We start from the raw sequence: 13,178 nt of genomic DNA on the forward strand, positions 1-13,178 counted from the left end.
TGGAGTGCCAAGAACCTCACAGAAGCTTTGTTATGTTTTTGTGCTGCCACGCATAGGAGAAAGGAAACATGAAATCACAAAGTCAACATACTGAAAATATAAGGGGAAAAAATATCTGCGTTTAAAAAATGGAAATAGGAATTATTGTCTTGATGAGAAAGAACTATGTTTTGTAGCTTCATCAGCACACTTGCATTGAGCCAGGGATGATTCTGGAGGGGAGGGGGGAAAAAAACTTCTGCTCACTTTTGAATTATTTTTATTTAAACAATTTTCACCTTTGCTCTCCCACCCCCTGGTGGAACCCTCTTCTTTGAGCCAAGACTGCCACCTTCATCTACTGTACAGACATGGATGCAGTGTCGTCAGTTTTCTAGGAAGTATTCATGTCCATTTCCAGCTACTGCAACTTAACTATCCCAGCAATCATCCCCTGGTTCTAGCGGCAGTATCTTAGTGACCACTCCAGTGCCCATGGTTCGAGATCCATCCCGGAGAGTGAACCGTTGTCCTTCTTCCAAGACCATGGGGTACTGCAGTACGAGCTTAAGGCAGACGTTCTCGCCTGGCATCACCATTTCCTACAGCAAAGAAGAGGAAAGGTATGAAGAGATGGCAACCTACACTTAGACCTCCACAACTACAAGAAATGTGGCAATCTAGAAATATTGAGATAATGCCTGTTCAAACCCCAGTACTCAGCAGTGATCACGCATAACAAATTGGAGGGGAAATGTGTGATACAAACCTTTCCCTCAGGTAATTCTAGGCGACAAGTCATATTCCAGGTCAGCGAGAACATAATTGGCATGAACTTAGACACAAAAGATGCTTGACGGCCACCTTCCTCTTTGGTCAGGATATAAACCTATGAAAGTAAAGCAATTTATTTTTCTTGTCTTAACTTTACATGGTAGGAGAGCATGTTTGGGGATAGTAGCCTACCAATGCCTAATAACGTGTTAACATGTGCTCCAGAGTTTTATGGACGTCTCTCTCTCAGCCCTCTACACGATGTGAAACAGCATGCTAGTATTCTGCCTTCCCACATACATTTCCCTCACTTACCTGAGCCTCAATCTTCTGATGTGGCTGGATGGAGCCAGGCTTACACATGACTAATCCCCGTCGTATATCTTCTCGTTTCACAGACCGGATCAAAGCACCCAAATTGTCTCCAGCCTGTGCCTGATCCAACTGTTTGTGGAACATCTCGACACCTAAAGCAAATTACAAACACATTCTATGCAGCGTCCCCAGTTCCACAAAATTATACAGATAGTCCTTGACTTACAACAGTTCTCTTGGTGACCATTCAAAGTTACAATGGCACTGAATGACTTATGACCCTTTTTCACACTTAATGGCCATTGCAGTATCCCCATGCACATGATTTATATTCAGATGCTTGACAACTGACTCATTTATGATGGTTCCAGGGTAACGTTACCCCTTTGCGACCTTCTGACAAGCAAAGTCAATGGAGGAACCCAGATTCACTTAACCATGTTACTAAATTAACATCAGAGTGATTCACTTAACAAATCTGGCAAGAAAAGTCATCAAATGGGGCAAAACTGACAACATATTTCACTTAGCAATATAAATATTGGACTCCATTGTGGTTGTAAGTTGAGAACTAATGTACTTCAAGGATTGCCTCAGTCATAATTTTCAGGTCATAATTGTTTAGAAACATACCAGTAACAGGAGAATAACTAAGCTAAAAACACACTGGAAGACCAATCTTGCAAAAAAAAAAGGGAGGGGGGGAATTCTACTTACCAGTCACAACTGAGCGTAAATGTGTTTTGTAACCCACAAATTCACATTCTTCCCCTTTCTTGAGAATCCCACGTTCAAGGGTACCTGCTACAACAGTGCCCCGACCTAGAACAAATTAAAACCAGTTTAAATAAAATAGTTATAGATCCCTACCTTTGGATGTGCAAGGTAGAATGTAATAATTTGGTACCTGGAATGGAGTAAGTACGCTCTATGGGAAGCAGAAAAGGTTGATCAAGGTCACGTTTTGGCACAGGGATGTATGAATCCACTGTATCCAGAAGCTTCATGACAGAATTCAATCCCAGTTCTGGATTTTGGTTCTACAAAAAAAAAAAAAAAGAACCAGAGGAATTAGTAATACCTCTTAAGGGAGGAAATAAAAGGAACAGAGTTAGTGCAGCATAACACTGACCTCTAAAGCGCACAGAGCAGACCCTATGATTACAGGAGCTGCTTCCCCATCATAACCCAACTCTGTAAGTAGCTCGCGGATCTCCAGCTCCACTAGTTCCAACATTTCTTTATCATCAACTGCATCAGCTTTGTTGATGTACACAACCACATGTTTCACTCCAATCTAGAATAGTGTGGAGGGGAAAGAAGGGAAATTTGCTTACATTTGCCCTGTCTGAGCAAATGTATCAGATGATCACTATGGTATTTTTTAGATCACAACCAACCTGTTTAGCAAGAAGAAGGTGCTCTCTAGTCTGTGGCATTTGTCCATCTGTTGCAGCCACCACCAGGATACAGCCATCTAATGGTGCTGTCCCAATGATCATATTCTATAGACCAAAGAATGGGAAACATGTCAGTTTCCAACACTAAGCTTAGAAAAACATTCTTTCATATTATTGTGGTTGGAATAAAAATATCTCAAACAGGAAAGATACTTCTGTGTGGGGTTTTTTTCCTTAAATCAACCATTTATTTAAATATATCTTTCAAGTACAATCGCTAAGAACCTTCTGCCAGGGATTCCAAAACAGGAATATTGAAATTCTTAAAAAGTTCCTTAGCATCTAGTTCCTCATGCCTACCTTGATATAATCAGCATGCCCAGGACAATCTGTATGACCATAATGGCGGTTGGCTGTTGAATACTCTACATGGGAGGCATTAATTGTAATCCCCCGGGCCTTCTCTTCTGGCGCATTATCTATCTCTTCATATTTCTTGAACTGGGCACTTCCAGTCTCAGAAAGAACTGGAAGAAAAAGGTAAATATGAACATGGCATCATGGGTGTGTTTAAACTGATGTATCTGAAGGGCTGGCACTAGTCCTTGTGTAAGGGGACAAGTCAGCCAAACATTGCTTAAAGCTTCTTTTATTCCTTTTCTGAACTTTTGAATTAGCAAAAAGGACTTACGCATCTCAGCCTTTTTTTCCTTATACAATTATAAGAGGAGTTAATAGAAAATAGCATCAAAGTTTTTCTCGCACTTGATAAAAGTGGGGGAGAACACACTACGCTTAATTCTTCACCTGAGCCTCAAGTAAGGAGAAAGCACTAAGTCTACGTGAGACTTTGAAATAATATACTTGGATAGATCTGAAACCCTCTGGAAGACTCCTGCTGTGTAACAGAGCCCTAACACCTTCAAATACATTGTGATAGCCATCAATCAAGATTATTATTGAAGGGTAACATTTTTATTCCAAATACAAAGGCTGAAGCAGATTCTAGATGTGAATCCTGATGACTGGAAACAGCCAGAGCACCCAATATAAAAAAACCCTAACCCCTGGCAATTTTTTTTGAATATTATGCTTTAATTTTAGAACATCTTGTTTACCAATAGCTCTGGATCAGCCTACTCAATTGCTTCAATACTTTACTGGTGGTTCTTTAAATCAGTGGTCCTTTAGCAAATAAAAAGGGAGGGGCTTAAGATATTTATTTGGTCTCCTTTAACAACTGTGCCCATCTTTCCCCAACACTTACTTTTAGTGATGGCTGCCGTTAATGTGGTCTTGCCATGATCCACATGCCCAATTGTTCCAATGTTGACATGTGGTTTGTCCCTTACAAATGTTTTTTTTGCTTCAACTGCAAAACATCGAATTGGGAATTCTAGTCCACCGAAGCTTGTGCCATGTACTGGTGGCTGCGGGGGGAAAAACAAATAGCATTACATCTCTATGAATTACTGCCTCTAACTTTTATCAACACATTTGTCTTTTCCACTCCCTGATGTAAATGTTTCTTACCTTGTATAGTACATTTTGCAAGTACAGAGGCAAGCAGCCACGTAGGCCTACAAGACATAAATACAATAATTGTGATAGGAATCTCATTAGCTTGTGGTATTCTGCTTTTACGCACTACACTGCTTCATATTCAAACATCCAAATTATACTTCACATAGCCCACTGAAATTGTTATACTTCCAACCAAACCATTATCTTTGGACGTTCTTGTTCTCAGTTCCATTCCTTCCCTTTTTGTATCTTTGCATACAACTCTCAGTATAGGCATTTAACAAAAATCATATACACTCAAAAATTTCAGGTAACTTGAAAAGCATATCTAGATCGGGCACAACTTTTATATCGCCATGTAATGATCTGGTTTATACTGCATTTAATCCAAGGAGCAAGTATAGATCAGGGGTCACCAACCTTTCAGCCTCTGGGACCACTAAATTCATAATTTTAAATCCCATGGACCACTAATATGAATCCAACACGCTTTCTCTCCCTCTTCCTGTTTCTCCCTCTCATCTTTCTTTCTCCCCATCTCTTCTTACACTTTTTTCTGTCTCATTTGTCTGTCTCACATACACACTGTCCCCCTCTAATCTTTCTCACATTTGTCTTTCTCTCATGTCTCATCTCTTTCTCTTTCATCCCCCCTTTCTCTCATGCACACCTCTCTCTGTCCCTGTCTCTCTCTATCTCATCTTTGATTCTGATTCTCTGGTGCTCTCTGGGTCTCACAGGCACTTCTTCGGACTTTGTTGGTGCTGGATGCACCTCAGTCACTTAGGGAGACGCATGACCTGCTCTCCACACCGAGACACTTGCCTGCCCCAGCTGCAGCCAATGCTCTGCATTGTAATGGGCTCCAGGAGGAGGGGACACATTGTCCCCATTGTGAAGCACACTAAATTTAATTCTGCTGTGCAAAGTGCTGCAAGAGCCATGGAGGCGCCAACAGCAGCACAGAGAGAAACAGCCAGGCCAGTGTCACGGGGCAGAGGAAGTTGTGTGTTTCCCTGAATGACCGAGGTGTGCATAGCATCAAAAAGGGCCAGAAGAAGACCTAGCAAGAGATGAAATACAGGTGTGCTTCACACCCACTCTGTAATATGCAGCGAGTCTCAATTCTCCCCCCCCCCTCTTACCTTCTCAGGCCAGGCAAGGAGTGACTGGGATGGGAAGGCGAGGCCAGACACTGGTCGGTTCAATTGACAGGAAGCCACAGCAGGGGATGAAAGAGCTGCGGATTGCCAACACCCGTTGCTTCGGCCTTTCTGCACTGCCGCCCCCCCCCCTTTGCTGCAACAGCACCATTACCTTGTTCCGCCTGTAAAGTTGCATGTTGCACGTACCACCCTCTATGGCGGAGCTTTCCAGCCCCATCACAAGCTGCCTGGCTGGTCCCATATTTCAGAGCTCTAGCCACAGGACTGGCCCATTGGTCATCCCGGAGCAGTTCCTCCACCTGGGTGCATTGTGGACCACTAAAATTTTTCCACAGACCACCAGTTGATGATCACTGGTATAGATTATGTAAAAATATGTATAGCATATTTAAAATCAGCTTGTATTTTCTTTCATCTTCTCTACATTAGACACATCAATTGTTTATTTTGTGATACTGGTCATGTAAATGTCAGAAATTCATTCAGAATTATCAAATTAATAGGCCAAAAATGAGCACACAAAACTTCAGAACTGTGTATCTATTGCAGAAAGACTCTTTTCAAAAGGAATTGGTTATACTGCAAGAAGGAATACAAAATGACTGAAACGTCCCTCAAGAGAGGAAAACAAAATTTATTTGGGATAAAAATCAATTTATCTCTCCCATAAAGTTGATAGATTCCAAATCATGTTAACGATGGTCCTTGAGCAGAAATGTAGACTGAAGTGTACACTGAAGTGTGTATGTATGTACACACACAATATATATATCATATACATATATGTCCGTACATTCACACATCAATCTGCACTTCAATATGTGTGTGTTTTTTATGTGTGTATATATAGTATACACACATATACATATATATGCATATAGGATCTCCTTATTGTCATTTTAAATTGTGAACACACTGGCATACATTCAAAATGAAATTCTGATGTCTGTCTCAAAAGAAACACAGACACATACACTACAAAGTGATTCAAAGTTAAAACCGGCATAAATTAAAATCATAATTATACAAATGTTTTTTTTTTTTAAAAAAAAACAAACCACTGAGTCAAGAAGCGAAATGCAAGATCGGTATGGTGGTAGCATATTCTCTGGTCTCGATCAAGAAAAGGCCGCCAAACAGCCTTTAATAAACTGCAGCGACGCCTCGCCCAGCCCCGGTGCTGGTAGTGCTTCCGCAACGCGGTGTCTCCCACGTGTACTGGAATCGATGCTTTACGCCAGGGCTCTCCAACCTTGCCGACTTTAAGCCTGGCGGACTTCAACTCTCAGAATTCCCCCAGCCAGCAGCTGGCTGGGGGAATTCTGGGAGTTGAAGTCCGCCAGGCTTAAAGTCGGCAAGGTTGGAGAGCCCTGCTTTTAACGCAGACATATAATGGGGACAAAGAAGAAATTTTTCATGCGCGCGGGGACAGAGGCCGCTGTTTCTCTCCTTCCCCTCGACCGCCTCGTGGCCGCCTTCCAGCATCCTCCGTAGCCCAGCACTGAAGACCAGGTCAAGGCGCGGAAGGTCAGGCATGCTCCGGAGAGAACCCGTGGAGGATGGGAAAACGTCGGGCTTCCTTTCTCGGCCTCCCATCTGGTTATCGGAACGTGCCTCCACCCCCCCCACCTCCCCCCCGCCCGCACCGGGTTCCCCCGCCCCCCTCAATGTCCGCTGTGACTGACTGACCGCTACCGCCGCACAGCCGCCCTCGCGCCAGCAGCAGAGCAGAGGCCGCCATCTTCCCTTCCTCGTCCCGGAAAAATCGTCACCAGACCGTGTGGGGAATGGGGAGGAGGGGGCACGCGCCAGATCCAACTTCCGGCTACAAATAAATAATGTATACATATATATTTTTAAAAAGGCGCTCATTTTGACTGAGGAGGATCGGCCTTTCCGCCCTGCAGCCGGTTTAGATTAAATTATCCTGCGTAACTGTCTTGTTTTAGAGGCTTAGCTTCCGGTTGTCTTTGCAATGCCTTTTTTTTTTGAGCGGCGAAGGAAAGACATTTTTTAGAGGCGCGAGAAAATTTATTGGAGGAAGGACCTTTGTTTCAAATCCCATCTTTCGCCATAAGGAATACTGAACTTCACCTCAGCCTACTACACAGGGCTGTTGTGGAGAAAGAATTGGAGACATGTACAGATACAAAAGTAGAAGTAGGGATATTTTAAAAAATGTCACCCGTCCTAGTAGAAAACGGGGAAAAGTGAATATTTCAGTTGAGTTGGAGTCCTGTTTAGAGCATGATCTAGAAGTGGGAACTATGTTTAGTCTAAAGCAGTGATTCTCATTCCTGGCAGTTTCACTTTCCAAAATTCTCCAATCTCTGAAATACACCATTACTACAAATTACTGTAGTAATGAGTAAGTAGTAAGAAAATCGCTGGCAAATAGATGTAGGCTAAAGATATTAAGAATTAATTTTTTTTGCAGCAAAAGACAGGCAGAGTATGACTATGCCACACTGGAATATTTAATTAGTTCAGCCTTTCTGAAATGTGGCACTCTCCAGGTGTGGTGAGACTGCAATTCCCTCAATTCCACATTGGAACAGAACACCTGAAAATCTTGAAGTTTGAAGAAAAGTAGAATTCTGCACATTCCAGGACTGCGGAATATGCACTCATCAGAAGACTGGACAAGATGATTGTCTGGAACCCATTCAGGTTAATGATTCTTCTTTCCCCACGCTAAATTATAAATTATAGTGGTTCCTTCTATTAGAGTTAGTTTGGTTTAGTATAGTGAAGGAAATGCATGACATGCATGTCAAAAGTGACATGCCATGATGATTTGTTACACATCAACATTCACCAGCACCCAGTAATTACCACGTAGTCTCCGATGTATAATATTAATGGAGACTGCCCATACATGTGGGAAGTTGGAACTACATTAAATGAAGCACCTAAGGATCTCCCTGTCCCTGCTTTCACCAATGCATTCATTAAATAAATGAATGAATGGGTCTTTAAGTACAGCTTGGGGTGACTCAGGGATGGGAGAAACTGAGGGAGGTCTAGTGCAGGGACAGGCATTCCCAGGAGGCATCCCCCACCCTCTAAAATATCCCAGGCTTTGCCTCCTGCACCTTGGTTTCCACAAAGCCCTATGGGTTTCCTCCATACCCCATCCCATCACCATTCACTTACTTAACTTTTTGATGAATTCAGGAAGTCTACATAGAGAAGGCCACTCCTTCACTGGACCATGTGGCATAATCAAGAAGAAAGCTGATTTCTTTTGTTTCCCTAGTCAGCTTAAACCACTACAATATCTTCTTAGATCCACCAGCGCTAGTCTGAAGAGGCTTTACCAGCGAGGAGGAAAACCCCGAGGGTTGCATACAGCGGTTCCAGCTTCCATCGTCACCAGCAAAGGGCTGAAGGAGGCCTTTGCCAGCAAGGACGGAGGCTTGGAGGGACGGGTGCGCCCCTTGGCCTCCATTCTTGGCGACAAAGCATTTATGCAAATATGGCAAAAGGGTTTGCAAATGGAGGGAAAGCTTTGGTGCTTCAGGCCTTTCATCCATGTGCAAAGCCTTTTGTTGCAAGTCTCGTCCAGACCTCCTTTTGCAGAGAACAGAGGCCTAAAGTAGAACCCTTGAGGGGGAGAGTGGTGAAGAAAATAGCCAGGGCAAATGTTGCAGCACCTCTGCGGTAGTTCATAAGTGTGAACGACTGTTGTGGTGCTGCAACATTTGCAATTTCAGGACTGTCATAAGTATTTGGGGTGGTTAGGTCATAACTTAAAACAATCACTAAGTGAACTGTTGTAACTCAGGAATTACTTGTATTCTCAAAAGCACATCTAAGTCTTGTGTGATTTTTGGAGGCTGCGAAGGAAAATGGGGAGTGCTCTTGCACAGTCTCAGATCCTGCAAAAGTTGTGTGAGAGGGCCATGATTGTGAGGCCTCCAGAGCTTCCAAAAATCATGTGAGAACAGGAAGTGGTTTCATGTACTTTTTGGAGGCTGCAGAGGCCACAAAAGAGCATTCTCTAAAGGCACTTCAAAAACAAACGCCTCCTGCAATCTGGAGCAGCTTTGGATAGGCTACACTATAGGAACCCATCAATGGAAAGAACACTGCAAAAGAACACTTGAAGGTGAGTGGTGCACAACAAAACCCGAGAATCACTGGGCTGCAGAGGTGAATGCTACTCTCAAAGTGAAACAATGTGAGATGACCCTTTGAATGGCAGCGTTGGTATGAGGATGAAATAAACCCCCAGGTTTCTATTTCAGACCCAGCTTAGCGCTGCCACCAAATGACACTGTTCAAGATGACTTAAATCAGTGGCCCCAATCTTTTGGGCACCAGGGAACAGTTCAACGGGCAAAGGTTTTCCGTGGACCAGAAGGCACATCCTGTGGATGGGGCTTTGCTTAGTTGCATAGTCCAATTGCTGAGATGCCACAGCCCATGCTAGTCCACAGACCGTGGGTTGGGGACCCCTGCCTAGATCAGGGGTGGGTTGCTATCGGTTTTACTACCAGTTCGCAACCCGCGCACAACGCAGAACAATTTACAGTGAACTGCACATACACAGTCACTAAAAACCAAAATGGTGGTGGCCCAGCGGCGGTGAGGGAACCAGTTTGGGGGCATGGCAGGCCTGGGTCACTGCCAGTTCTGTAACCCAGGCCTGAATTCCACTACCGGTTCATCTGAACTGGACCGAACTGAGAGCAACCCACCGGTGGCCTAGATGGTGTGTGTGTCTGTGTCTGTGTCAGAGAATTGTTTCTCTTTTGTTGGAGAGGAGTAACTGCCAGCAGAGTTCATTTTAGGCATTTTCTGAATTTTTGATATGCCAAACCCAAAAGGGTTTATCACCAGTCCAGTGACTAAGGTATCATGCTAGAAACCAGGAAACTGAATTCTAATCCCAACTTCAGCATGAAAACCAATTGGGTGATTTAGAATCAGTCATTGCCTCTCAATCCAAGTTAACCTCCCAGGTTTGTTTTGAGGAAAATAGGAGGAACGAGTATTCAATATGTTTGCTGACTTGAGTTATATATAAAATAATAAAGATGGGTTAAAAAATTTATCAAGATTTTGATAGCAGTTTCTTGTAGGTTTCCTACAGAACATGATGTTTATGTATCCGCTGTGACTTCAAGGAAGTGGATTTTTTTGTAGAAAGATCAAAGCTGAAACTGATTGTAGGGTGGAAGTTATTGAGGTCATGATGGAATTTGATTATTCTTTTCTATAGGTCTACAAAATGAAAATATTAAAAACCACCACTATTACAGAGCAGTGTGAATGTAATGTAAATGAGAACAGGTGTCAGTCACCTGCCCTAAACTTTTACAAAAGAGAACCCCCGAAATAAGACAAATAACATTTGGTTTCAATTTCCTCAGTCAGATATTTGCTGAGTCAGATATTTAGGCTTGGTACTATTTCAGGCAGGAGTCCCCAACCTCTTTAGGAAAGTGGGGCATGTTGGGAAAATATTAAAGAGTTAATGTCATAATGGCTATTGGGCGAATTTACATTTATAACAATCCAGTTATAAAACATTGTGTTGCTAGAATGATATCTGCTAGCCACCTCCGATCTCTACAATATAAAACAGTACAATTATTAATAGTATCAACATGTTTCCCATTCTTAATGTTGTAGGCTGCCCAAAGTTGCCTTAAGTGAGATGGGCAGCAAACAAATTTAATAAATAAATTCTTAACTCTTTTCTACAAGTCTGGTAGAAGTCCAAGAAAGTATCTCCAAATATCCTAGCATCTTGATATTGGAAACATCAGTTTTAAATCTAGTGGCACTAGAGAGATTTTGATTCCAGTCTACTCAGCCATGGAAACTTGCAGGGTAATTTCTGGTGAGTCATTCTCTTTTAATTCAATTTGCCCTATAGCAGTGATGGCGAACCTAAGGCACACGTGCCACAGGTGACACGCGGAGCCATTTATCAGGGCACGTGAGGTGCTGCCCTGCCAGCTGGCCAGTGTGCATGCGTGCGATAGCCAGCTGAGTTCACCATTTTTAAAAGCCATTTTTCACCCTCCCCAGCCTCCAGAAGCTTTATAGGAGCCTGGGGAGGGCGAAAATAGCCTCCCTCCCCCACCCTTCCGAGGCCCTCCGGAGGCTTCATGAGCTTCCCTGAAGCCTCCGGAGCGCAAAAAACGACCCCTACGGGCAAACCGGAAGTTCAGGAACAGACTTCTGGTTTGCTTGGAGGGTCATTTTGACCGCTCTGGAGGCTTCAGGGAAGCCTCCCAAAGGTCCCTGAAGCCTCAGGAGTGCTTAAAACGACCCTCCGAGCAAACCGGAAGTCACTGTTGCTCCTTGGTCCAAACTCCTCTTTTCTGATGAGAGCAACTTTTGCCAAAAGCACCAAAAACTAGTTCAATGACCGTGGGATTACTGTGCTTGATTGGCCTCTCCATTCTTCCTCCATACTCTGGGTCCTTGGTTTCCAAATGAGATGCAAAAGTTGCTCTCATCAGAAAAGAGGACTTTGAACCACTGAGCAACAGAACTTTGGACCACTGTGCTTCATTAAGTTCAGGGTCAACGCAGCCATCTACCAGGAGATTTTGGAGCACTTCATGCTTCCTTCCGCAGACGAGATGTATGGGGATGCTGACTTTGTTTTCCAGCTGCCCACGCTGCCAAAAGCACCAAAACCTGGTTCAATGACTGTTGGATTACTGTGCTTGATTGGCCAGCAAACTCGCCTGACCTGAACCCCATAGAGAATCTATGGGGCATTGCCAAGAGAAAGATGAGAGACATGAACCTGAACAATGCAGGAGAGCTGAAGGCCGCTATTGAAGCATCCTGGTCTTCCATAACACCTCAGCAATGCCACAGGCTGATAACTTCCATGTCACGCCGTATTGAGGCAGTATTTGCTGCAAAAGGAGCCCAAACCAAGTATTGAGTACATATGCATGCTTATACTTTTCAGAGATCTGATATTGTTCTATGTACAACCCTTGTTTTATTGATTGCATGTAATATTCTAATTTTCTGAGATGGTGGATTTGGGGTTTTCTTGAACTGTACGCCATAATCATCACAATTATGAAAAATCACGTCTTGAACTATCTTGCTTTACATGTAATGAATCTTATCTCATATATTAGTTTCACCTTTTAAATTGCATTACTGAAATAAATGAACTTTTGCACAATATTCTAATTTTTCGAGTTTCACCTGTAATTGATTAAAGGATGTTTCTACTCTCATGTAGCCTCTACATGTTTATAGTTTCCCCCTTTTTTGGTTTTATTTTAAAAAGTTCAATTTCTTCAGAGAAATTAAACAAAACACCCCCATGGAAGTACATGCTATTTATTTAATTCACAGAAACTTGATCTTGGGCTAATCACTCTCTCAACCCAACTTACCTCACAGGGTGGTTGTTGTTGTGGGAAAAGTAGGATAAATAACAAATGGCAAAGGTGAAAAATAAATGTTTACAACTTTTATAGTCCAAACTCTTAAATGTGCTTTTTTGCAGCAAATTAACTTTTATATAGTTTTTTCGTCTTTTCTTTTTCTGTTAAGTAAATTGTGGGCCATATGAGCACTCACCAGATGGTCCAATGAAACTGCCATCCTGAAGATCAGTTACACTGTGAGTTAGTTATAATCCAAGATGTTTAGGAAAGTGGGATTTGGATGGTTTTTGCTGGGGCTGTAAGCCTTCCTTTCATAGTTCCCAGTACTCTTTACTTACAATGTGCCTGCATATTTCTTTTTGATTCTTTAGACTTCCTCACAAGGAGCTGAGATCCGGATTGCACATGGGCATTGGGTAATCTCTTTGGCTTTTCCTTGTCCAGAAAAGCTCTGAGGACTGGACTCACCACCAAGTCAGAGTTCCAGCCTCAGTATTGTCTCCATGCTTTCAAAGATGTATCAATCTGCCATTTTCTTCACCCAGAAGTTCCATATAAACTGACTATTTTCAAGGATATAGTACAGGAGTACCTGAACCTTGAGTCAGACTTGAGCTAGGAGTTGCAAGTTTGACTTCACA

General features: G+C 42.9%; 1 protein-coding gene across 1 annotated transcript; it reads right to left on the bottom strand.

Annotated features, from left to right (window-relative positions):
• Window positions 1-242: 242 nt before the first annotated feature.
• Window positions 243-6,965, bottom strand: TUFM (Tu translation elongation factor, mitochondrial). The gene is made up of 11 exons (XM_087713807.1): window positions 6,848-6,965; window positions 4,002-4,048; window positions 3,736-3,898; window positions 2,829-2,995; window positions 2,469-2,573; window positions 2,201-2,365; window positions 1,976-2,108; window positions 1,786-1,890; window positions 1,069-1,220; window positions 749-868; window positions 243-581 (listed from the first exon to the last, which is right to left on the bottom strand). Exons 1-11 carry the CDS (start codon window positions 6,897-6,899, stop codon window positions 411-413), a joined length of 1,380 nt encoding a protein of 459 aa, XP_087569933.1. The 5' UTR covers window positions 6,900-6,965; the 3' UTR covers window positions 243-410.
• Between the last annotated feature and the right edge of the window lie 6,213 nt (window positions 6,966-13,178).

Source organism: Thamnophis sirtalis, unplaced genomic scaffold (genome assembly GCF_051295495.1).
Source record: "Thamnophis sirtalis isolate CommonGarterSnake01/CBP01778 unplaced genomic scaffold, rThaSir2_p1.2 scaffold_4, whole genome shotgun sequence".
In the NCBI taxonomy this organism is placed as follows: Eukaryota; Metazoa; Chordata; class Lepidosauria; order Squamata; family Natricidae; genus Thamnophis; species Thamnophis sirtalis.